The sequence below is a fragment of the Fukomys damarensis genome, unplaced genomic scaffold (assembly GCF_012274545.1).
Source record: "Fukomys damarensis isolate Sample0158 unplaced genomic scaffold, DMR_v1.0_HiC HiC_scaffold_38, whole genome shotgun sequence".
Lineage (NCBI taxonomy): Eukaryota > Metazoa > Chordata > Mammalia > Rodentia > Bathyergidae > Fukomys > Fukomys damarensis.
The window spans coordinates 29,804,699-29,832,236 of NW_022900950.1; the positions used below are offsets into that span (position 1 = coordinate 29,804,699).

The 27,538-nt window shown below is 37.9% G+C and overlaps 1 protein-coding gene across 2 annotated transcripts in view; it reads right to left on the reverse strand.

Annotated features, from left to right (window-relative positions):
- Positions 1-5,607: 5,607 nt before the first annotated feature.
- LOC104862105 (phospholipid-transporting ATPase IB-like) overlaps positions 5,608-27,538 on the reverse strand; it is a 68,255-nt gene continuing 46,324 nt past the window's right edge. The window contains exons 8-13 of one of the 2 annotated variants that reach the window (XM_010623817.3): positions 27,184-27,291; positions 20,752-20,840; positions 17,418-17,519; positions 14,825-14,884; positions 14,377-14,465; positions 5,608-5,877 (exon numbers count right to left, since the gene is read on the reverse strand). In XM_010623817.3, the coding sequence (XP_010622119.1) occupies positions 5,780-5,877; positions 14,377-14,465; positions 14,825-14,884; positions 17,418-17,519; positions 20,752-20,840; positions 27,184-27,291 (546 nt within the window). In that variant the 3' untranslated portion in view covers positions 5,608-5,779. The remainder of the gene's footprint in view (positions 5,878-14,376; positions 14,466-14,824; positions 14,885-17,417; positions 17,520-20,751; positions 20,841-27,183; positions 27,292-27,538) is intronic. The other variant, XM_033759860.1, reaches the window with a different exon arrangement.

Sequence of the window (27,538 nt, forward strand, 5' to 3'; positions counted from 1 at the left end):
TTTAACTGTGCTGTCAACTTTGGAAAAAGTTATCCCAATTTACTGTGTTGAGTTGGCATTGTACAGAAATGGACAGTCATATTGGTCTAGAAATGTTATTTTTTTTATTTTTATTTTTTGGGGTTTTTTTCCATTTGTACAGGGGTAACGCATTGTACTAAATATGTAAGGTCATATCTACATGGGTTTGATTACAGAAACTAATAAAGTATTCTCTACATAATGAAAAAAAGAATAAGAAGACTACAAGAGCAAGAAGCAATTTAAATATGTTAAAGGACCATTTTCATCTTCAGAATTAAGGATTATTTTAATCTTACATCATTGCCTTTTCTTTTCTACTTTCCTTTTTAGTTTTATTTCAGGATTCCCTATTTTTAATGTTCATACAGAGATTTCTTTAACTGAAACACCAAATAGTTTCTCTGTTGTGAAAAACTATAATAGTACACAGGATCCTAATGAAATAATTAATAATGTGAAATAGGAAGTAAAGGGCTAAAGGTGCATGGAAAGTGGGAAGGGTGGGGGAAAGGTAATAAGGGAGAGGAAAAATATGAGAAACTGAAAAAATGGAAATAAAGTGTTTGTAAATGGGGAGGGGAGGAGGGGGTGAAGGGAGGGCAGGGACAAGAGGAAAAAATGAGAATCAAGACCTATTATGTAAAGGTACACGATTCTAATAATGAATGTAACTGTATTGTATACCTAGATTGTACCAATAAACTCAATAAAAAGAAAAAAAAACAAAACAGATATATTTAAATTGGTAGAAGACAAATTAGGTAAGACTTTGGAGACATAGGCACAGGCAAGAACTTTTTTGAACAGAAACTCAGTTGCACAAGAAATAATATCAGGAATCAACATATCAAATTTGAGATCATATGAAATTGAGATTATATCAAATTTAATAGCATCTGCATAGCAAAGGACACAACCTACAGAGTTAAGAGACAACATACAGAATGGGAAAAATATTTGCTATTCCTTGGACAAAGGACTTATATTTGCAATATATAAAGAACTCAAAGAATTAGATCCCCAAAATAAAAAACCTAATAAAAATTGGGCAACAAAATGAAAAGTCACTTCTCAAGAGACTTATAAATGGCCAATAAATATTTGAAAAAATGTTTAACATCTTTGGCCATCATATATATGCAAATTAAAACAACACAGATTACATCTTACTCCAGAAAGAATGGCCATCATCAAGTAATCAAATACAGTGGTACCTCAGTTCTTGGAAGCTTTTGTTTGTAAACAATTTGGTTTGTAAGTAGAAGTGTTTGGCAGAATTTTGTTTTTGCTTTTGAACTCTACATCAGGTGACAAATAGGACCACAGCCATCTTTCATGCATAAACATGAACATGGCCATATTTTTCAGAATCATGGAATAAACCAAGTGTGGTGGTACATGCCCATAATCCCAGAGCCTAACAGGATGAATCAGCAGTATCACCAAGAGTTCAAGGCCAGCCTGACCTATATAATGAGACCATGTCTTAAAAACAAAACAAAACAAAACAACCAAAAACAAACCAGAATTGGGGAACAAATTAAGTTCATGAACCAAGGTACCATGTTAGTATTAAATGCTGGTAAGGTTGTGGGGAAAAACTGACTATTAAAAAGTAGCTACATAATTGGTGAGAATGTGAACTAGTATAACCAATATGGAAATCAGTTGGAGATGACTCAAAAAACTAAAACTAGAAATTCCATTTGTCTCAGCTACTTCCATACTAGATGTTCTCCCAAAAGTGTTAAACACATCATATCACAGTGATATATGGATACTCATGCTTATAACAGCACACATCATAATACCTAAATCTTGGGAGCATCCTATATGTCCATAAACAGATTAATGGATAAAGAAATGCACACACAATGGAATGCTACTCTGCCACAGAAAAATGATAAACTTGAGGCATTCATAGGTAAAGATTAATGGACAAAGAATATGCAGTATTTATGCACAATGGAGTACTACTCTGCCATAAAGAAAGATAAACTTGAGGCATTCATATTTTGTTTGTTTGTTTCTTGTAAAGGGGATTGAACTCAGGACCTTATGCTTGCAAGGCAGGCGGAGGAACCACTGAGCTAAATCTCCAGCTTGAAGCATTCATAGTTAAGTGGATACACCTTGAGACCATAATATAAACTGAAAAAATCAGACACACAAGCTCAAGTATTGAATCATCTTTCTTATATGAGAAACCCAAAATATAAATAAAAAGCAAAATAGAAGATAGATAATAGGAAATAGGAAGATCTTTCTCAATGTAAAGGGGGACAAGAGATGAAGGGGAATGGGAGGGTAAAAAGGGGGAGGAGTAAACAGAACTGAAGGAAATAAATAGAAATAGTGCTTTTACAAATGGGAAGGGGAACAAAAAATGGAGGGAGCAGGGAGGGATGGGAGAGAACAAGACATAAAAAGAATTGAGATGTGTTACGTACGTGTACCAACTCTCCAGCACAAATGTAATCATTATGTACGGCTAGCATGTACTAACTAAAACATGACATGTGGATGTAGGTTTATCAACAGTAACAAGTGTAACAGCATTAGTAGGGTACTGTTACTGGGGGAAGCTGTGCGGGTGTCGGGGAAGAGGTGGATGGGAAATCTTTGTAGCTTCTGCTCAATTTTTTAGTGAACCTAATAACACTCTAAAAAACAAAGTCTATTTTTTAAACAAGCCTGCTAAGAGACAGTAAATAAAAAGGAAATCAGGAAGATTATGTCCTATAAACATGCACTAATAATTTTTAAAAAAGAAGAGAAGGAGGAGGAGGAGGTGGTGGTGGAGGAAGAGGAAGAAGAGGAGGGAGAAGGGAGAAAGGAGAAAGGATAAAGAAGAAAGAAGAAGAGAGGCATAGGGGCTAGAATTGAAAAGCAAAAACAGCCGGGCATGGTGGTGCACACCTGTAATCCCAGCACTCGGAGACTGAGGCAGGAGCATTGCTGTGAGTTTGAGGCCAGCCTGGGCTACATAGTGAGTCCCAGTCCAGGTCAGTCTCAACTACATAGTGAGACCTGTCTCAAAATTTAAAAAAAAAAAAAAAAACTGAAGCAGATTTGAGAACTCTTATCTAAAAAAATTGGGGTGTTTTTATGAATTTGAAGAAACAATTTGCTTTGCAAAATAAAATATGAAGAATTTTTAGTCTCTTCAGTATTCTGAGAAGTAGAACCCAGGAAAAGAGGAAAGCTGAGTTAGGAATAAGAAATAGGGAGAGAAAATGGGCTGCGTTTGCTGTAAGTTGGAGCCCAAGAAGGAAGCTAGATAGAAGCTTCCACTGACTTCCATTGGGAAAAGCCAAAGGATTTATAATAATAAAAGTACATATTGTTTTATGTATTTGTTTCACCAAATGTAATACACATGCGAGGTTGAGTTTAGCAGACTCTGAAGTTCATCTCAGCCAAGTGCCTGGTCAGGATGTGTCCTAATTAGCCACGGGTCTGACAACTTTGGAGCAGCCTGTCAGTCTAACTGGTAACAAATGATGACTTACACCTTGTGGTACTGAGATATCCCTGGCTCCCAAGAGTGCTGTACCACTAGGATGGTACCTTTCTGGAGGATTTAGTGTGTTTGCCCTTAATGAGGGAAAATTATAATATTTTGAAATATAAATGACACATACAGATGAGGGAAGTTTCAATTTTTCCAAAGCTGAGGCATTATTTTACCTAACAGCAAACAGAAATGGTGATTGAACTGACTTTTTTTTTTTTTTTTTTTTTTTTTTTTTTGTATTGGGGTGGGGATTGAACTCAGGACCTTGTGCTTACAAGGCAGGAAGCAGCACCATGGCGCTAAATCCCTGGCCCTGAATGGACTTTTAGAAGTCCTTTCTATGTTTATTTTATTTTACAGATGTAAACTGGTTGGGATAGCCTTTTTATTTTCAGTTTGGAATTTCAATAAACCATGTGTCCATTATGGGAAAATTATGTTAAAAATGTTTAAATGCCAGATGATTCCTTAATTCTGGTCCTTTTTAGTAAGTTTGGGCAAAAACAATCTATTTTCCAAAGTGAGTTGAGGGGCATAAAAAAGATTGATAATTAAATAAAGCAACCATTCATATAAAAATAATACCAATCAAGATGGTAAACAACACAGCTTAGTATTTCTAAGAATGATCAGTTACTTAAAATACCACAGTATTAGACAGTAGTAGACAGGGAGCAAATACTCTCCAAAACACAATTTTTTAAAAAACTAAAAACAACCCACTGGGGTATATTACTTTCTTGTTAATTCTTTTTCTTTCTTTCTTTCTTTCTTTTTTGGTACTGGGGATCCAATTGGGGTCCTTGAGCTTGCAAGGCGGGAGGTGGAACCACTGAGCTAAATCCCCGACCCATCTTGTTAATTCTTTAGATGAACGTGTGACACTTTACCCTGAGGTGCCAGAAGAGAAGGATCATTTGTGTTCTCAGCAGAAAATATGAGTCTAAACATTTTTTTTTTTTGATGGCTTGCAAAAATGTCAACTTATAAGAAGAGATTTGGGCTAGAGATGTAGCTCAGTTAGATCACTGGCTGATAACATTTTTAGTGTGGGGGAAGGTTTGTTTGTTTGTTTGTTTTGGTTCTGGGGATCAAACCCAGGATCTCCCACATACTAGGCAAGTGCTCTACCACTGTGGTATAGCCCTTTCTAAAAATATGAATTGGGTTTTTCTACTTTACCTTCCTTCAAATAGATGTTAGGCTTTTGGTTCATTTCCTCAGAGGTGTCATTTTGGCAGTACAGAAAATAGAGGGAACCTTCAAGATTCATGGTCATGATTTCTAAAACTATTGATCTAAGTTGAATAGAGTCTGGGAGAGGAGACTTTAACCTGGACTGGAGAAAGGATATGAAAAACATTCTCTGAAGACCCGCTGGGAATACAGTGTGACCCATAAGAGGAATGGTTTTGCTGGGCAAATGCTACCAGTTCTTCATACTTAGATAGAACTTTCTAGAACTGCCTCACCAAAAGGAACCATACTTCTAAGTGATGATGAATGTGGGCTAATGACAGAAAGCAGAGGGTCTCAATGCTATGCACCATGTAAGACCTTGGAGAGTTGGTGTAGCTGGAGGCAGAGACTCGGGAATGACTGAGGTTGATTTTCCTACTAGACATTTTGAATAGGAGAATCAGAATGGAGAGTAAATTGATGTACAGAAAATAGTGAAATTTGTTGATTCTCATGCACCTGATCTTGAGAATTGACGATCCCTATGAGTTCACTGAAATGAAATATTGTGTAAATTTCATACAAATAAAATGTGACTCAAAGTGACAAGACATCCTTAGAGAAATGTTTTACAGCTGCCTCATGCCTTCAATCTGAGTTTTCAAAATGTGAAGATTCTGCATGACCCCTTTCCCGTTAGGCACGATAGATTTTTTAGGTAATATATCACCTTTAATTTTTCCTTCAAACAACTTGTGCCAAAGTTTAAATTTTGCTGAACACAGTTCTTCATTTTATACTTCAGACTGAACTGATAAATTATCGCACAGCCACAGAAAAATGAATATATTGGGTAAAACACTGAAAAAGAATTAAGAAAAAGCAAGTGGGGTTTCTCCATTGTTTATTCTTCTGAATCAGTCAACACATAAATAACAGACTGTGCTTGTCAAAGCCACAGGAACCAGCAATTGGGAGTCTGGCTCATTTTACCAGTCTTGGGGAAGAATACAGTGATCTGCATCTTACACATTGGTGATTAATAAAGGTTGACCTCTTCTATGAACCCCTCCTTTCACTTACAAGAGTGTTGTAAGAACGGACTAGTTCTTCCTGAGTGATCACAGATCCTTCTGCTTGAGAAAAGGCATAGCCACCTATAGAAGCAAAGACAGGGAATCTGTTAGGAGCATAAGGATCAGAGTACACTCTGGGGACAGAAATGAAGATTGCAACTGGATCGGGAAATCTCCATCTTGGTCAGGTAGGGATGAGGGGATGGTGATAGGAGGAGGGCATGGTGATGGAGCAAGCATTTGCAAACCTGGTTGTATCTCTTTCTGGGTCCACAGCTGATTTGTGGTGGGGAGGGTTTTTGGTTTCTTTTCTTTTCTTTCTTTTTTTTTTATATGGTGCTGGGAAAAGAACCTAGTGTCTCTTGCATGCTAGGCAACTGCTCTGTTACTGAGCCCTGGATTATGCTTTATCCCTGGCCCTGCATTATGCTTTGATTGATTTTGTGGTACTGGAGATTGTACCTCAGTCCTTCACCCTGAGCTACTCCTCATCCTTTTCTATTTTTTTTTCACTTTAAATTGATAAGTTGTCCATGGGCTCAAAGTTGTGATACTCCTGTCTCAGGCCCCTAGTATGCTGGAATTATAGGCACACTCCACCCTGCCACCTCACCAGTATGCAAAAAGCTCTCCTGAAGGTTCTAAAGTGCATGATGCCCTACAGAGAAACTGCTATTATATGGGAAGCAGCTTGGCCAGGGCTATGTCATTCTTGCTGTTTTGATCATATCCAGCACTTGTGAGGCTGTGAGCTGGTGATTGGTACTATTTACATGGGGATGTGGGTGAATCCAGTCTGAACAATTCAAACACTGACATCTTGGGTCCCTGACTTATCACCATCCAAGTGGAGAGGCTCTGCAAATGTCAGAACCTTTAGGTGGTTGCCTAAAATTGCAATAAGGAAAGTAATTCATGAAGCTGAAAATGTGCTGGGGAGACAACACACAACAGTAATATTCAGTTCAGTGAAGATTCCATCATACTAGAAACATTCCTGTCTTAAAATGTGGCTGATTTGAATGGGTTTCCAAGTGGTTTAGTCTATTTGAAATAAATAATAAGATCATTAGAAGAGATTCTTAGATGAATGAACTAATTGATCAGCACTACATCCCTAAGACGACTGACCACTCTTACAGACCTTCTGAAAGTTCTCCGGGCACTCAATATAGAAAGTTACCAAGTATTTCTATCCCTCACTAACTCTTGGCCTTGGTAGGTTGGACAACAGATCAATCACATACCTGAGTAATACACTCAGACTAAAATACATAGAGTTGGGCAATCACTATTTGAGTGCTAGTAATAGCAGATTTACTAGTGAGAATCCATGCTATAAAAATAAACTATCAATGGAACTCATATCCATGTGTTATCTACTGATCACTAATTAAATGCAATGTTTCTGTGTGCAAGTTTCAAAAGGTGTGCCATCCACAACCTTCTCTGTACATTAGAATCACCTGAGGACCTGGGGAAAGCTCTAGTATCCCACCCAAATGCTAGCGTACTGGCTCTCCACCAGTGTGCACCAGAATTCACCTGGTAATGGATGGACTCCACCTCTGGAGCATCCAATTTAGTGACTTTGAACTGGCATTTCTAAACATTTCTATTAGTACTGTACATGTTTTTGATCCATAATGAATGCATTCATTGTAGGGAATCAGTACATATCTACATTGCATCTTAGTATTTTTTTATTACTCCTTTTCCTCTTCTTTCTCCTCTCTTCCTTCATTCTTTGATTCCCCTCTCATTTGCAAAAGGCATTCCTCCCCCACTTCTGTCACTTCCTTTTCTCTGGCTATCAATATAACCTGCACAAGTGATGGGGAGGAATTCTGAAGCATTTTGGGTCTTCGTTGATATCTCAAGGACAATTAAGTTCTGCAAAACTAAATTTGTTACAATTTTGCCATTTTTACAGGATTGTGCATGAAATACTACTATTTTAGGATAGTGCCATCACAATCTCTGGCTAGATGCCAGTATCAGTATTCTCCAATCCTTGAGGATGTCTTCCTGCCTCTCTTCTTTCCCTTCTTCCTCCCTTCCCACTGTGGGCAAATTGAATTAGAATCTAAAGGTAGAAAAAGGTTTTAAAAAATGCCCCATTGCTTCCAATGTATAGCTATTACTGAAAGGTTAAAATATATCTTAAAAAGATAAAAGTTTTTTGTTTTTTTTTTTTTAAGAGAGAGACAGATGCTCCAGCTTTCTCATGCTGAGAATATAAACAGTACCACCCAGTCCTGATGCTAAGCAAGGTTCAACACTTCCAGCTCTCTGGGCCAAAGTTTGGCTCAATCCACACATAGGTATTTCCCAGCTTTTCTTCTACGCTTTCTATTAATCAGAGTACTTCTGTGCACTCAAGGCAAGGGTGTAGATGGGTTGCCCTCCCAATTTGGTCAAATTGTATATAAATTCATTTTTCCATTCTGATGGGCTTTTCACGTGGTGTGGTGGTGGGCAGGCAAAAGAACCCAGATTGTAGGGCACAGATTCAGGTTGGACTGAGTCATGCCAGTAACATAGACACACAGGGAATAAATGGCTCTGAGGAAACATGAGGGAATGTCCTAAGGAAGAGGGGACAGGACACTGAGTGAGAAAGGTTTTGTGAACTTTCAGCAGCCTCACTGTTGAAGCACAGGCCTACGCTAAGTTAGCCATGTGAATAACCTAGGTGGTAAAACAGTATTCATTCTCTTATTTTCACATGTTCCAATCACACATGCATGGAGGACTATAAAAATGGACAAGCCAAAAAATATTTCCACTCTTTCTCAATGAAAGAAGTGTTAGTTCTTCAGTTGGTCAACCGCATTCAGAATTGGAGAAACCAAATACATCTTTTTTTATTTTTTAGATACTGGGGATCATACAAGGGACCTTGTACTTGCAAGGTGCCCAGTGCAACCACTGAACTAAATCCAGGGCCCCAAACTTCTCTTTTTGAAAGGCCAGTTTTCCTTATTTAATTCTTAACCTAAGACCTTAAGGGAGTTAAGCCCTGTGATGAATTTGGCCTAGGGAAAGTTCTGCCTTGTTTTGCAAAAGTGCAAGCACAGAGCCATTTCCCTGGAGCTGACCAAGGTTGTGCTACACTGCTGCAGTCAGAGCCCTAGGCGATGTTGTGACATTTGTCCACTTTTATGCACAAGTGGCATAGTGTGATTTTTTTCTAATTCTAAATAAACAGTATTTACTTTTGATCTAATTTTACACCCTTTAGTTTTATGTTTTAGTTTTGTGTTCTTTTCTTGCAGAGGGCCTCGAAAATTCAAATATGTATAAAATTTTTCTCGTGAAACCTGGATCTGTCTTTATTTAGAGGCAACATATATCCTTGGAAACTTATACTGCTTTCCTTTTCAGTGTTTCCTGGGAAGAGTAGTAGTTTAAGTGGGAAAATAGAAACCTAGGCAATGGATCTCTACCTGCCCAGCCTCAGCCCACAACTTGACAGACAGGAGATTGGCTCAATCAGAGTCTGCCTAGTGAACATTCAACTGCCATTTGCATCCAATGGGAGCTCAGAGGAAGCCCCATCATTTGCATTTCCTACATATACTCATCTTTCAGGAAGTTTTGACAGCCCTGATGAGAGCCTGGAGGATGGGCTCCATGGACTCAACTGGTGAACTTTCCCTGGCTGGCTTCCTGAAGCACGCGCTTCCTAAATGCTAGCTAAAGCTAGAATCTGGGAGGAAAGGAAAGGGAGGGAGGGTAGAGGACAAGATGTGAGGATTTCCATATGATTTTGTTTTTTCACCTAGTGAAACATTTAACAGATTTCATAATAACCATGTCACTTTTCATTGTTTTGGTATAACTGTCTCATTTGACTTACTTCATTACACATCTGGGAGTCTGATGGTATTTTAAAGTCAGAATATTCTGTCTTGAAGAATCACTAGCGTATTGCAATTAACAGAGAATTCCCTCTTTCTTATTTGAATTGCTTAGAGCATTTAAAAAATTCAAGTTAATATTGTAAATATTAAAAGCAAATACTGTGTTTATTTAGAATTAGAAAGAAATTACAATATACAACAAGTGCATAAAAAGTAAATTTAAGAAAAACATACAGGACCTCAAAGCTACATACTGGCTGAGGCATTTCCCCTTGAATAGGAAGAGAAGACTTGAGTAAGTAAAATATCTTAGAATCCCTTGTAATATAACAAAATGTATAATCATCCAACAGTATAGTATTTTCTACATTAATATTAAAGAATATAATTGCAAAATTAATTTCTTCTTATAATGAATACTTCTTTAAAAATCGGAAATATATATATATATTTTCTGTTTCTCCGATGCATTCAATGTTATTTTGAGGTCTTTCATAGTCTTGATCTTATGCAAGCTTTTGTATTAGCTTTCAGAGGCAGTTACTTCTGTATCTGAATTAAGATGCATATGATCTTTTTAATATTTTGTATTGCCTACAGTGATCCCAAGAACAAGCGTTGGAGATATTCAGAGATAACTAACTTCCTTACCATTATGTAGCTGATTGAGTGGCACAACTGGGATGCAGCTTCCTGTCTGATCACGTCTCTGCTCTGGAGCTTAAAAATGTATTTTGAAGTGGAATAGACTACAGTTCCAGGCGGGGTTCCACCAGGTACAAGGTCTAAAATCTAGGGCAAGTGACTTAACTTTGCTTAAGAAATACATCCTCCTCTGTAAATGGGGATTCACTTAATTATTCTTTCATTCGATAGGTGTCTGATAATTATCTCCACTTGTAGCTCCAAAGGTTGAATGCAAAAAAATTCAAGTGTTTATCAGAGGGCCAAACTCACCATATGTCCTCAAAAACTATTGGCCCCATTTTACCCACACTAATAGTTTACATTAGAGATATAGAAGGGATGAGGATCTGATAGCTGAGTGTATAATTCAGCTTGGATTATTAACTAATAAATTTAGTGAAAAAATGTACTAGTATTAGTTCTACTATATACTAGGTGCTCTTCCTCTTGCTTGGAGTGAGTCAGTGAAGAAAACAAAAGATCTTTCTTCTCCTGGAGCTTACATTTTAGCAATGAAGACAGATGGTAAGCAATGACATAATAAAAAGCAAATCACATGGTCCCTAAGAGTGTAATAAAGAGCTATAAACAAGAGAAAAAGCAAACAGGAGACAAGACAGGGGTTGTGTGGCAATAGAGTGTTCCATTTAGGCTTCACTGAGAAGGTCATGTTTGGGTAAAGACTTGCAAGAAGTGCTGTCTGTACAGACAGACAGCTGTGCAGGCACCTGTACAGACAGGTGATGAGGAATTAGCAATGGAGGCAGAAGGTGCAGTGAGGCAGAAGCCCCAGGGCAGGATCATTCTGTGATGTTACAATAAACGAACAGAGATCTAGGCATGGTGGCACACACCTATAATCCCAGCACTCTGAGAGGTTGAAGCAAGAGGATTGCAAGTTCAAGCCCAATGAGCATAACTTAGGAAGACTCTGGCTCAAAATATAAAAAATAAGAAGGGTTCTGGTGATGTATCTCAGTAGAAAAGCCATGGGATCAATCCCCAGTATCAACACCACCACCTCCAGGAAAAAAAAAAAAGGAATACAAACGCTGGAGTGGAACGAAGGGGTAAGACAGGTAGGTGATAACACCAGGAAAGTAATGGAGTCCAAGTCTCTGCTGGTTGTTGTAAGGACTTGGACTTTCACTTTAAGTATGATAGACAGCCATTCCAGGGTGCTAGGTATGCAAAATTGGATGTGCTTACTCTCCTGTAGTTTTAAATGCACCTCTTTGGCTATGTAGGAGAACAGATTAGAGGCCTGAAGGCCTGTTAGCAAGCCAGTTAAGTTTTGCAGAGGAGATGAGGATGGTTCAGATGGGGGTAGGAACCATGGCAAGGGTACAAAGTGGTCAGCCTCAGAGTATAGTATGACAGCAGAGTCAATGCAGTGACCTGATGTGTGAAAGAAAAGAGGAATTAAATTTGACCCCCAGGATTTGGGCCTGAGCAATCAGAATAATGGAACTGTCATCAACAGAGATGGGCAAGTCTGCAGATTGGACAGGCTTAGTGGGAGAGGAAACCAGGGGTTCAGTTTAGACACATGAAGTTTGAAATATCTGTTAGATAACAAAATAGAGACATTGGATATTTGAATTTGGAACTTGCAAGAGAGATGCATTTTGTTGTTGTTTTTTATTTGTTTGTTTGTATTGGGGGGTTACTGGGGATCAAACTCAGGACCTTGCACTTGTGAGACAAGCAGTGGCACAACTGAGCTAAATCCCCTGCCCAAGAGAGATGTATTTTGGACATACAAATTTGGGAGTAATCCATATAGAGGTAGTATTTAAAACCCTAAGACTGGATGAAATCATCAACAAACTGGGTGTAGAAACATTAAAAAGAAGAAAAAGAAAATAAGAATTGAGCCTTGGGACATTCAAATATTAAGAAACTGGAGAGAAAAGGGAAGTCAGTCACAATGAAAAAGGAGTGACCTGCAAGGTAGGAGAAACTCAGAGAGTGTGGTGCATTAGAAATCATGAAAAATAAACATGCCAAGGAGGAAGAAGCAGCCCCTGTGCCAGGTACTGCTGGTATAGCAATCAACTTGAGGAGTGGGAATGAACCATAAGTTTTCTGCTGGCTCTGACAGAATCATCTTGGTTGAATAGTGAGAGTGAACATCTGAATAGAGTGGGCTTAAGAGAGAATAGCATTCTCTAGAGAGGAATTCAAGGTGATGGATGGAGATGATTTCATAAAGAACTTTTGCTATGATGGAGTGAAAAGAAATGAGGCAAAATCTAATGGGTAACATGAGATCAAAAGAAGATTCTACCTCTTAAGACAACCTATTGCATGCACTGGTGAGGATAAGCCAGTGGAGAGTAGAAAACTGATGGTGGAAGAAGCACTGAGTGAATTGCTAGAGTGAGGCTCTTGAGTAGGAAAGAGTAGCAGGAACCAATGGCACAAATAAAAGGACTGGCTTCAGGCAGGATGTGCAGAGCAGATCCATGGGCACAGGTGTGAAGGCTGAGCATGTGGATGGGCACAGCTGACAGGCAAGGTGCTGAAAGAGCACAGCAAAGGACATTCCTCATGCCAGTTTCTTAGGAGAGTAGAAATTAAGGTCAGTAGTTGGAAATGAGGATGAGAGAGATGTTAACCCAGATCCTAAAGATGTTTGCTCTGCTTTGTTTTCTTGTCTTGATTAATTTTTTACCTTCCATTGCCATTTAGTTGTTTCTTCCTAAATATCTTTATGGAGAGAGAAAAAATAAAGTGGTGGATGTAGGACAGGCCTAAGAAGCTGGATGTGTATACTCAAGAGAGTAATATCCAAAGAGGCATAAATTCTAGAGATAAAAAAATTATGAGAGAACCTAGAACTAAAAACTCTACAATTGAGAGGAGGGTGTAAGGGAGGGCAATAGGGAAATGGATATGATCAAAATATATGCATGTATGAAAATACACTAAAACCCAATATTTTATAAAATGAGTCAGCACTAATAAAATATATTGAAAATAAAAATAAGAATTTTACAACTTTCAGTGAACATTTTGCCACACAAAGGGAGCAAGTAGGTTTCATTCCCAACATATATCACATTTTCTTATAGTTGTGATGTTTTGTTTGACTTGTTTCTTTTCCTAGTACAATATTCAGAATTAATATTGCCAAACACAGGTTACACAGGGCCTCAGTCATTCATCCATGCACTTTTGAATGTATTTCTTATTCAGGGAGAGGGAAGTGAAGTAACTTTTTAAAAAATTTTAAAATTAGCCTTATTGGGTTATTTTAACTATATACCAAAATGGTGTGTGTAATTTTTCTTTGAATAAAAATCATCTGAGATTAATGCCATTTTTACCTTTGAAATGGTTCAATGGGAAACTATCAAAATCTTAAAACCTAAGGATTGGATTGGGGATTTAGCTCAGTGGCACAACACCTGCCTGGCAAGCATGAGGTCCTGACTTCTATCCCTGGTACAAAAAAAAAAAAAAAAATCTAAGGATTGATATTTAAGTATTTTATGGTTTAGGAAAGAAAAATCAGAAATCATCTTCTTTCAAAATGCACTTGCTTTGTGCCAAACACACTAATTTCTCAAATTTAATGGAGGTCTTTAAGAACTACTTTATTTTTAAAAAATAGATAATAATAGAGGTGATTTCCATTTATTTGTTATAACTGTGATAAAATACAAATAACTATTTTTAAATGCACAGCTCAGTGGCATTAGGTACATTAACACTGTTGTTCAACCATCTATCTTTAGAACTTTTTTAATCTTGCAAAACTGAAACTCTGTACTTGGTAAACTCTAACTATCCATTCCCCTTCATCCTCCCCTGACAACCACCTTTCTTTTTGAATCCATGAATTTGATTCCTCTGAGTATCACATATAAGTGGGATCATAAAGTATTTTTTTTTCTCTTGTGGTATGCTTATTTCAAGAGCATAATGCTCTAAGTAGAATGGCCTGACTTTTAATTCCTCATCTTCCTTGTAAGTAGATCGAGTTTAAATGTTATGAACCATTTTAAGATGTGTTACTTACATGGAGCACTTAGGTCCACAGAACTCTCCTGGAAGACAACTTCACAGGGCTTGGGAGCTAAGGATGTTTGGACATCTGTGGCTGTCGTCCTGGGAGTAAATCAGATAAAGCCAGCATTAATTCATTGTGACAGATCTCAAAGGGATTTATGGGAAAAATTAAGTTGCAAGTGAAAGTAAGAGACTGTCTTCATATTTTGAAGAATGCTTAGGTATTTAAAATAACATGACATTATCTGGACACTCAGCAAGGTATTGCTTCCAAAATAGTGTTTTGCTATGAGCATTTCTTCAGTACATCGGTTCTGGAAATGCATATTAAGAAAAGTTGTTATATTCTTGAGTGGGACCACCTTCTGCTGCCCTTAAAGCATGTTGTGGGACCACAGTGAAAATTTAAGTACAAGACTTTCTAAATTTTAAACAGTGGGGTAATTTTACAAACTTACCCCTCCAAAAGGTGTAATAAGGGAAATTCAAGCTGTTTTTCTTCTCTTTTTTCTTGTAACCTGAAAAATAGGGTTAAAAACAGACCTACATAGTCTAGCCTACTCTTCTTTCTTACATATTAGACTGTCACCAGGTCATAGTGATAGGGAAAATTTTAACAGCAAAAACCTAGATATCACAATATAAGATAACTTCTTCCCTTTGCTCTGTTTAGATCAGAATTAACTGGCACTGGAGGCATCTAGTCTCCCTCAAACGTTTTGTAAATGAAAAGAACCATTGTTAGCTTTGCTGACCAAACACACTCCCTTCCCCTTGGCTAGAATAAATAACTAACTAAATCTTAAAGGTAACTTCCCCTAACAAAGAAGTGCTACTTCTGGGTTGAAATTCAACTGCCTGGCCACCGTGTTTTGAATATCAGCAGTGTGAACTGTGGAAACGCAGTGTAACCACCTGAATGAGATCAAGGCTGTAAAACCCTATAAAAGGGGAGTTGTAGCCGAGTACTGGATGGATCAGGGCACCACCATTAGGTGTCATCAATCCCCATGCACGGAGTAAACTTTTGTTATTTTACTTCCATTCTGCTGCCTCTTTGTGTGTCACTTGCCAATTCCTTCCGTAACAATAGAAGTCTTATGCTGTGTTGGATTTGTCGTGTACCTTGGTATTTAGAAAGATGAGAGGGGCCTGGAGGTTGTATGATAACCTACAACTACTTTCATCATTCACAACAGCACCCCACTCCATGAGCTCCTGTGGGAAGAGGGTTTCCTCTTCCTGCTCCTGATACCAGCCTCAAAGAACCCCTGCCTCTTGCAAGCTATGAGTCTGCCCTTCCAGCTCAGAGGAAGATCTCCAGGGACTGTTTGAAGGGGAGGGAGAACAGTGAAATCTTCTAAAGTAGTTAAAAGAATCAGATAAGGATTCTACTCTGGTGCCTAAGTCCAGTAGCTGAACTACATTTGGTTTGGGTGTTCCAGAATCTATTTACCCACTTATATTTTCTCTCAGATAAAATTTGTATATGGTTATAAACTAAAAAAAAAAAAAAAAAAAAAAAAAAAAAAAAAAAAAAAAAGTAAATAAACATAGACAACTCACACTTTACCTTTCTTGCCCCTTACCTGCCTGGCCCTCTCACTTTCATTCCTTTCTGGTAATCCCTAGTATTTCTTATGTTTCTTGAGTAATTTTGCAGAAGTGCTTTATGAGTGAAAATTATTATGTAGTTTTATTATCCTTGTCCTTTGCACAAAAGTTTACATACTATAGATTGTTCTGTATTTAATTTTTCTGTTAATGCATCGTAGGGATGTTTCTATCACAATATATGAAAAAGTCCTCATTTCTTTGCACAGCTTGACTATTTTAGTGTGTAGATGTGTTGTTGTCCCTAAATATTTGCTATTCCAAATACTGCTGCAGTCCCTTACAGTGAGATATCTGCAAGTATTTCCAGGGCAATGATGAGGGATAAATTTTCAGAAAAGACTTTGCTGAGTCACAAGCTACTCATATTTGTATTTATGGTAAATATTACCAAGGTAACTGCCCTAAGTCTTTCCTTCCTCACATCTTCACCGACCAAGGGTTGGCAACTTTGATGGATGAAAAATGTTTTTCACATTTATTTATATTTCTTATTATACCTGAAGTTGACAAATACTTATGCCTTTTTTTCATGAACTGTTTGCTGACTTTTCTATAGTTTGGTGCTGTTTTTCTCATGAATTCTGGAAATTCTCCAAATTTTAAAGTACTTTGTCCATTGAAGAATAATAACCCTTTGTTATGAGAGCTCTCTTTCTGTACCATGTTTATACTTTGGTTTTAGTTTCTTTCGCTGAAGTTCATTTTGTGATCATAAAATGCCTAGATCTTAAAAGTTCACCATCATGAGTTTTGTTCTAATTTGTGGGGGGGGGTACCGGGGATTGAACTCAGGCCCTTGTGCTCCCAAAGCAAACAGGGGAACCACTGAGGCAAATCCCCCACCCATCATGGTGAGTTTTGAAAAGGGGAGACGTGTACCCATCTCCCAAGTCAAGAGGTAGAATACCTTCTTTCTGTCAAAAACTCATTCTTGAAACTTCCCAGTGGAATTTAAATGGAAAACAGCTGCTCTGATTTCTATCACTACTGAATAGTTTTTCCTATGCCAAAATTCACATGTGTTTATACTACTGTGTCCTGTGTTCTCCCTCAAGGGGAAGAGGAGAATGGGTCTGTTTGATATGAACCTGAGGAGTCAGGTAGAGTCTGGACATTCCTGGGAGTTGACACTGGAAGAAAGAATAAGAAGGAAAGCACAAGAATGAGTGAGGAAAAACAAACTAGGGGCAGCTCAGCAGTGGAGCACTTGCCTCCCATACATGAAGTCCTAAGTTCCATCCCCCATCACAGAGAGAGACAGAGAGAGAGAGGTGGGGGGGAGAGGAGAGAGAGAGGGACAGAGGCAGACAGAGACAAAGAAGGCAGGCAGAGATACAGACACAGAGAGACAAAGAGAGAGACAGAGATGAACAAAGAGAGACAAAGAAGAGAAAATGAGAATGTATTCTTAACACATGAAGAGAATAGCCTCACCTCCTCCTCCCAAACACCGCAGAAAAATCAAATCCTTTAACTTTGTCACTTTCCAGCTGGCGAATTTTCTCTAGAAGACTTCTTTTATAGGTATTTCTAAACCTGTAGCGCATGGAAAAGATAAAATGTATATAACACATGAGTTTTACAACTTTGAAAAACTGTTCTCTCCCCTCTTAGATGACAAATGAGCATCCTCATGTGATGGATGGAACACAACACTACACTCTCAGCCTCTGTGTGACACAAGACCTGACTTTTCTAGCAGCTGAGAGCACTTCCGGAGGGGTGCAGGGCAGCACTGGGCATGTGCATTAGAGCAGCTGCCCCAACACCGATCATCTCCATACAAGCCTGGGGATCCATCCAGATGTGTGTCCGGTGCAGAGGATCTCTGGCTCTGGAGGGAGCACTTCCCCCTTATCAGTCAGGCAGTGAGCTAAAGATTCATAAGACTTACTCATGATTCCTTATGGTCACCATTTCAGAATCCTGATGCTTAAATTCTTTCAGCCATTCACTTCCTTCTGTATTTACTTCAGAGGGCCCTAGGGTAACCTTGCCATTTATAGCACTTATAATGGCAGGGTAGAAGTCTCAGAAGCTCATGAATCAGGTGTGCAGAAGCTAAACTTGAAACATAGAAGTGACCAGACAGATGCTTTTTCTTTCTTTAATAAATTGTTTGCATGGAATTTCTATTTATACTCTGGCACTTATCATTCATCCGCTTGTGTGCTCCTCAAAAATGTTTCTTGAATTGCAATTTGGTGCCAGGGCAAAATCAGGTATCATCTCTACTTCTCACAAATCCAGCTCTAATGTGCACTGCCCAGCTCCAGCCTTCACCCCTCTAGTAATGCTTCTCAGTGCCTTAGCAGCACACAGAGGCCATACAGGTTGTGTTCTCAGAAAGGAAAACTAGGAGAAACAGGTGACAGTAGACAAAGGAGACAGGGAAGACAGTGTTGTGACCATGTAAGGTAGAGGTAGGAGCTTGTTGAAGGTATCAGCAAAACCTCCTCTAAGGAAGTGAACTGGTCGTGGGGTCTAGAGGAGGAGTAGGCTGGCAATGTAGCTCAATGTGGAGGCCCCTAGGTTCCTAGGTTCAATTCCCAGTAACACACACACACACAAACGCACACACACACACCTATAAGTAATCAAAAATACAGGCTGAAATAGGGTCAATATATGTTTTAACATACAAACACAAATATATGCTTAGGTTTACAGATGAAATGCTTATTTTAAAATGGAAATCTTCTGCAGATTACAGTTTCAGGTAAACTCTGTCTCCTCAGTGGCCCTGGTTCTGCTGCCAAGAACATTTTGGAATTGAGAAAGTATCTTTGGGGCTGTGAATTCTTCAGAACACAGATTGAAGGTGTCTGAATAATGGGAAATGGCTTATTTGTGGATTTTTTATTTTGTTTTGTTTTGGTTGCATTTTGAGAGGCAAGGTTGGAACTCAGGGCCTCATTATGCCAGGCAAGTCCCCTGCTACTGAGCTACACTCCCAGCCCTCTGGGGAATTTCAGCTGTGAATGTTTTTATTGAACAAAATCACAGACCTATTAACACAAAGCCATGTCCATAAGTGCTCATTAAATTAGGAAGATCCCCCCCCCATGGTAAAATTTATCATATAGATAAATGTGGTAGGGACTACCACATTTTATTTGAGGGTAAAAATATTTACTTTTCAAAAAGGGACACATTTGTGATGAGGAAGATACAGTATTCCAGGAACTATAAAGTCAGAGGCTCTTGCTTTATCTCATTCCTGAGAACTGTATTTATACTGCAATGGGTTGGAACCTGAAATCCTTCCCTTTATCTCTCATGAAGATTGTTTGCATTAGAGAGCAGTTTCCTTTCTGTCTCATTAGGAGAGAGGAGCTGCCTCTGTCCAACACAAACTCCAGGGTTCGTATCTTTGGCTTCTTATCTAGCATTACAACCCTAATATGGCAGGCTGGTCCAGCCATTGCTCATTGTGTTTCCCACAAAGGGAAATTTGCAGGTAGCTGGACTAAGTAGCCACAGGAGGCTAGTTCTGTGGAGAGTAGAGTAGTTCATCTGTGTCTGAAACCTCATGCCTTTTTTCAGGATGATACAGATAAATGTAGACATTATAAACTTATCAGTGCTTTTGATGCATTTGCCATAGCTACTTTTGATGGAGAAGCAAAGACCAATGTGAAGAGTTCTTCAAGAAACTTCTCAAACTCTCAGGGAAGATGAATGAAAAGATCGTAGACACAGACATGCACACACACACACATGTACACACAAGAGGGAGAGGGAAGAGGAGGGGAAGAGGACAGTGTGTATGAGGGAGATGGGACAGGGAAGAAAACCTGACACATTTCAGGGCTGGCTGTGCTGGGATAAATTCAATTGGCCACTTTGGGCTCTTCAAATAATTATGTGTTCCCTGATACACAGGAAAATTAAAAAAGAATTGGACAGTGAAAAGGAAAATTAACATTACTCATTCTAGTATATGCTTTTCTTTGTTCATTAATTAATTTGAAATGTATGTTTGCAAGCTTTACTGTTCATGCTAAAGAATACGTTCAATAATTCATATTCTTATTAAATTTTTTCTATTATTAAACCTTATAATTTCTTTAATCCTTTAACATTAGAGATTTCAGGTATTTTAAAATCTTAATGATTTTTTTTCTTGCTCAACTTGGTTTTTAAAAAATTGACATCCTATAACATTTACATATTAGGGAGACTGTATCTGAGACACTCTCTTCAATTTTATTTAAAAAGTAAAAAATGCCTTTTTGTTGGATATTCTCTCCTATTGTTCTTTTTTTTGAACTCAGGTCCTTGAACTTGCAATGCAGGCCACCAAACCACTGAGCTAAATTCCCAGCCCCTCATATTGTTCTTTTTAGTTTTTAATATGTGATCCTTTCACATCCAGTTTTGGTTACTATAAATTAGATAAAAATGATATAAATCACACTTGCAAAGAGTGAAGAAATGGGCCTGCTTCTAGAAAATGTGAGAACACGAATAGGAAATCTCAAATTCTCTCTCAAACATTCTGATTATCTATTTTTCCCCCTCTAAGTACATTCCTGGTAATTCCTCAATGGTAAGTAAGTAAATAAAAAATAAGGCAGAAGACATTTGTTTCCCCTTTTTAAAAAACGCTATGACAAAAAGAAAAATAAATAAATAAATAAATAAGCCATGACATTTAATATTCACAAGGTGGCTCTGGGTTTGATTAGAAACACATATGTATAATTGGAAAATGGTAGTTAAGCACTACAATGTATTTTGGTTACCACTTCATTTTTATACTTACAATTTCCAAAACACATCGTTAATCAGACATGTGGTAGGGACTAGGACAAAACCCAGCCAGAAGCATGGAGAAACGAGGATCACACTGGCCTACAAATAAACAAAGAATATTATTTCAGTTTGTCAGTATTGAGTACCAGTGTAGCTTTCTGTTTCTTCTGTTCCATCACAACAAGAGACACCAGAGAAGATATGAAGACAACATGAAACTAAAACCACCAAACCAATACAGGTGCATATGCCCAGTGATAGCATTAGCTAATTTAACAATATATTCTACAACCAAACAATCAAATAAATAATATGATCAAATAGGTTTTTATTCCAGGAATGCAAGGGTAGTTCGATGTTAAATTAGTCATCAGTGCAACTTTAACTGCTAGACATTATATTTTTAACAATTACGTTATATTCTCCTAAGAGAATTCACTCTTCTCTTTGCCTAGCACATTAGTTGGTGGTTTAATCATTTTCTGTAAGGGAATGTACTGATTTGTGACTTGGGTAAGCCTCCCTCTACCTCCAGTTTTCCTTTGGGTCTCCAGAGTTATTTTTTGACTGACTGAGTGCCTAGTGTGTTCTGTAATTCTATAATGGTACGTCTCAAAATCTGTCTCCTGATCCTGATCAGTACTCTGTTCTTTGGAGGTTTCCTTCTGTTTTACCTTCCTACTTCATGCTGTCTCAGTCCACCAAATAAACTGAGGGGAAAATGGTGAGCGCATGAACCACACACCTATTTATCTGCCAAAACCTCTGCATGACATCTGGCTCTATCATTTTTGTAATTTGTATTTGTGGATTTTTGCCATGTATACAGATTTATTCATTTGTTATATAGAGTTGTTAATAACATCCTCTTATAATATTTATTATGTTTATATTAATTTGGGTCAGCCAGGCAGAAGACACCAAGAAGGTTTACATGAGCAAGAGATCCATTGGGAGAGGGAGGAAAGGGCAGAGAAGGCTTTCAGACCATGCTGCCCATTTGTAGACCAGGCCCTAGTCTTCTCTTCCTCTGTCAACTGATCTTAGCATATACTACATGATGCATATGTGCCTGCTGCAGGATGGAAGACAGTACAGCATGAGTTGAAACTATGGGCATTTGGCTACTTTTTCATGTAACTTACTTCTTTAAGACCTTTAAGATCTGTTCAGGTCTGGATATGTGTATACCACTTCCATTTGATGATGGATTATTGCTGTTCATATTCAACTTTATGACCTGTTGGATCAGTTAGGACCCATGATGGCCAGCTTGGGTCACATGGAAACCTGGTGTCCATGGTCAAGTGTTCAGCTTTTACTAAGATCCAGTGACAGGCCAGAAGTTATTTCTCAAGGGAAGTTGAGAAGTTGAGTAGTTGCCTACAAATAATGGCAGAGTCTTTCTCCAAAACTCTAATGGCCTTTGCTGTATTTTACTGTAGACCTGCCAGAGGCTCCAAACAGCATCCCCGTCTTCCACTAATACCTTTGGCTTCATTCCCACAGGTTCATGCACTGCTCTCTCAGGAGCTCCTTGCCAGGCCTCCTAGGCCTTCCTTTGAATACCCCCCTAACACCAAAATTCTGCCTTGTGCATGCCAGTAAAATCAGCATAATGTTAACAATGTCAAGGTCTTCTGTCAGTGGGAGGAGTAGCCAGGCCCCCTTGAACCATGCATGTACTGACTCTGAGTGCCTGGGTAGCTGAGCACAGTGAAATCAATCCTGGAGAATCAATTTCCAGGAAGCTCTTCTTGAACAAGTGTCCCAGGGACTCTGGTCTCAAATGAAAGGTTTTTTTATATACACTTGTGCCTTGGAGCAAGTGGGAATCTTGCTGATTTCTGAGAGGCACTCAAGGCATCTTCTTGTCCCAGTATAAACTAATTGGGTCCTCTTTATTGGCTTGGGTCACTTCAGCAGCTGCAGCACCTTCAACCCCAACTTTACACATAGTTCTTTCTGAACAAAAACGGGTTTAAAAAATATGTATGGATTGTTGGACAACCCTTGAAGAACAACTTTAAGACTCACCAGTCTAGAGAAAGGTGAGGAAGTACATGCTAATGGCACACAAAACCTATTCACAGAAATTATAGCAGAAAAATTGCCAAATCTGGGGGATGAGATGGACATACAGCTACTGGAGGTATTTAGAACCCTAATAGACATGATCAGAAAATAATTTCTCCACAAGGTATAGTCAAATTGCCAAAAGTTCAGTACAGATAAAGAATATTACAAATTGTTGGAGAGAAATGCCAAGTCACTTACAATGGCAAACCCATCAAGATTAGAGCATACTTCACAACAGAAACTCTAAAGACCAAGAGGGCTTGACATGATGTATTTCAAGTACTAAAAGAAAATAACTGCCAGACTAGATTACTATATTAACAAGGCTACCCTTCAAGATCACATGAAAAATAAAGACTTTCTAAGATACTCACAAACTAAAATAATTCATAGCCACTAAGTTAGAATTGCAGAAAATACTCAAGGGAATCCTAAACACAGAGAAAGAAGACAATCACATACATGAGATTAGAAATAATAAGTCACACTGGGAGAGTAGATGAATGAATCAGAATTAAGAACAAATCAAGCAATAGAAAAAAACCAAAGTGACAAGAATTAGTACATATCTTTCAATAATAACATTTAATATAAATGACTTTAATTATCCAATTAAAAGACAAAGACAGTCAGACTGGATTAAAAAAAAAGACTCTACTGTGTATTGCCTGCAAGAAACACACCTCATGTGTAAGTACATACACAGACTGAAAATGAAAGGATGGAAAATAAAAGTCCGAGTATTTGGAGTCTGAAAGCAAGCAGGAGTAACTATTCTTATGTCTGACAAAGTAGATTCCAAGCTAAAATTGGTTCGAAGAGGTAAAGAAGGTCAATAGATATCAGTAAATAAAACAATTTACCATGAAAAGTTAACAATTATAATTATATATGCACCAAACAGCACACCTAATTTAATAAAACAAGCACTATAATTTCCTCAAATTCTAAAATCCATATGTGACAAACCCACAACAAATATAATAGTGAATGTGGAAAAACTGAAAAGATTTTATCTAAAATCAGGAATAACATGAGGGTGTCCAGTTCAGCCAGGTAAATAGGCAAGAGAAAGAAAGAAAAGTGATATATCTAGGAAAGGAAGAAGTTCAATTACCCCTATTTGCAGATGATACATTCCTTTACATAGAAGATCTTTAAAATGCCACCAGAGAATTCTTAGATCTGAGAAACAAATTCAGCAAAATGGCAGCATACAAAATTAACAGACAAAAATCAACAGCTTTCCTATATGCCAACAATAAGCCCACTGAAAAAGAAATTAGGAAAACAATTCAATTTATAGTAGCTTCACATAACATCAAAAACATAGGAATCAACCTAATCAAGAAAGCGAATGCCCTTTATAAAGGTAATTACAAAATACAGAAGAACGAAATTGAAGACATTAGAAGGTGGAAAGACCCGCCTAGTTTGTGGGTCAGCAGAAACAATGCTGTTAAGATGGCCATATTACCCAAACTCAAAGTGATCTCTATTAAAATGCCAACACCATTGTTCTCAGAACTAGAAAAATAATCCTAAAATTCATATGGAAGCACGATATACCCAGAATAACCAAAGCAATTCTAAACTAAAGGAGCAACACTGGATGCATCAAAGTATCCCACTTCAAATTATACCACAAAGCCATAGTAACAAAAACAACATGACATGGCACAAAAACAAACATACTTAACAATGAAAAAGGACAGAAAATGCAAAAACAACTATGCACCTACAGCCATATGATTTTTAACAAAGAGACCAAAAATATATACAGAGGGGAAAGGAAGGGCCTCCCGCTCAGGAAGAGTGTGTAGCACTGCCTATTAGGCCTTCATACTATCAAAGAAACACAGTACCAGTAATATCAACATCTAGAGAACCAACCATATGTCAACATATAATTTAAAACATTTAAAAGTTCTCTATTATTTCACTAACAAGGAAGGAAGAAGAATAATATAGAAGAGATTTTTTTTTTAAAAAAGAAACATACACATTAATAATAGTATTTATAGACTAGAAAAGCAGGGGGAAGGAGAGATTTGTGAGAAGGAAAGAAAGATGGAAACATAAATGGAAGAGAAAAGACAGGGAGATTAAATCTAATGAGTTAACAGAAACACAAAATTAGGAAACCCTATGAAACAACCTTCGATGTGGAAAAACATGACAAAAGTTAGAGTACTATAGAAGCCAAACTAATAGCACGCACACAAAGGTCCAATTTTCTCTTTGTGGAGATATTTATAAAGGATAAAATTATTTACCCCAGACTTCTATTTTTAGATGCTGCCTGATAAAAGGAATGAGTAAAAAAATTTTTAATTTTTTTTCTTTGGTTCAGAGTTCTTCTTAGCCTCTGTGCAGTAGGACAAACTGTTTCGGAAGTTCTGGAAGTGGACCTCTGCCTCTCTGTGGTTATAGATGAGTGTGAGGGCAAGGCTGTCAGTAGAAAAACTAAAACACACTCAGTACCTTCATTTTTTTTCCACATCTAGGACCGCAGATGCAGGAAACATTTGGATTGTTTACCAAACTTCTCGATTACACAGTCCTTGGGCAGGTCTGGATAATGGGCCAAAGTTCAGAGACTCACCAGACCATGCTCTTGGAGATGTAGAAGGCCACTGTCTGCACACTGCTGCATTTAACCTGAATGGCTCTGAGCAGGGCAGGAGCAGTTGGGGGCACAGGGTCTGTGCTGGGATGAGAAGCTATGAGGGCCTGGCTTTATCTCAGACATCCCCCCCGCCCCGATAAAATTTCATGCAGCAGAGCTCTCCTGTCACAATGTTCAAGCTACCATTGTTTTACTTCCAAGCCATCTCCTGTTTTATCTATTTGCTTATTTTAATTAACTAATTTTATATTTTCTTATGCCTGGATGAATGTTTGCTGTGACCTAGGTTTCATGCAAAGGCTGTTGCTTTGGGAATGTTCTCAATAGTATAGCACTAAAAATCTTTCTTCTTTCAAGAATCAGACATTTGAATTTTATCTCTACCAACTTCTTGCCAATGTCTTTTAAGTAATTCTTTAATTATATTTTGTTCAGTTTTTTACAGCTCTTTTTGTCATGTTGTTTGAATATCAAACACTTCGTCGTGGCTGGAGCAGGAATTACTTCACTATTCTTATTTACTGATGAGCATTGAGCTGCCCCTGGCCTAGAGGTACAAGGACTGTTTCCCTTCTCCATAGTGCAATGCAGAAGGTGTGAGGGATGGTTGTACAGTCAAAATACCCAGGGAATGAGCTGGTCAAACTTGGACTTGGGTTTCTTCGTTTAGTATCTGCCTGGGTTTGTATTAAGATTATCTCTAATTCCTGTGCAGTGGAATTCTGTAACCCATTTTGTAAACATGGAGGGTCTAATCCCTACAGTAATTATAAACAAAATTGAATTAAAATATATAAATCAATATAAAATTTAGGAATACATAGCTTCTGTGGTTGATATCAGTGAATTAACAGCTTCTGTGCAACTATAAAATATTTACATGCTTATACCACTTATTCTATTTCAAACACAAGGAGTGGCTATTTTATGTCTTTAATGTTTTGAATATTTACAATACATGGATTAGCAGGTACCAAAATAATTTGAGAACACAGCACATTAATGTGAAAAATATAACATTATCTATCTCAGTGATTCAGTTACAGTTATACAAAAAAGATACAAATTTTTGGAGGGGTGATTGACACAGTAAGTTTGAAGTAATGAAGTTTTAGATAAAACAATCACTTTGATAAGTAAACCAGAATTTAGTTAGATCAGCAATTATTTCTCATTGCACTGATTCTTATCTTTTCTTCTCAAATAATTTTTGAAAGTAGGTAACATCACCTTTTCTTATTAATGAATGCTTTAGTTATTTTCTAGTTGCTGGGATAAAGTACCCTATACCCACAAGTTAAAGGAGGAAAGTTTTGTTTTAGCTCACAGTTTGGAGAGGTTTCATTCCATAGTGAACTGGCTCCAAGGCAGGGTGGCATGACAGAAAGGCATGGAAGAGGAGAAACAGTCCGTGGTGGGTCAGGCAAATGGCAACAAGCAGCAGGCCTTCCTGAGTCCCATTTTATCTCATCCAGGCTATAAACCTGTTCGATGGTACCACTTACACCTAGGGTGTTCCATGACCAGAACTATATACTAGACTGACCAATCAGTGGGCTGATTTAGTTATCACACACTACTACTAATCCCTATCACACACTCTAGATCCGGCCACCTCCCAAAAGCCCCACCTATGAGCTCATGAGGCTTTAGGGGAACATCTAGTGTAAGCTATAACAATGAACATTGGTTTTCACGAAGAATGTAAAGATACTCTTGGTTGGTAGAACTAACCTGTCCTGCCATTTCAGGAGCAACAGGGATGGTGGGCCAGAAGTAAGAGTAAATTGTGAAGAACACCAACCAGATTATTATGCTTCCCCAAACTGCCAGGTGAGTAAACTATAGAAAGAAAAGTGTCACAGAAACACCTCAGTATTTTTTATCTAAAAGGAAACAAATATTTACCAGTATCAAAATATTAACTTTAACAAAACACATTTACCCAGGTCATATGGTTTCATGTAAAAATATTAATAATCTTTCAACTATTTGATATTGAGATTTTCTATATAACATCTGTTGGAGTACTCATAGAAAGAAAACTCACTCCTAGATGTTCATATATTATATATGTATATATATATAT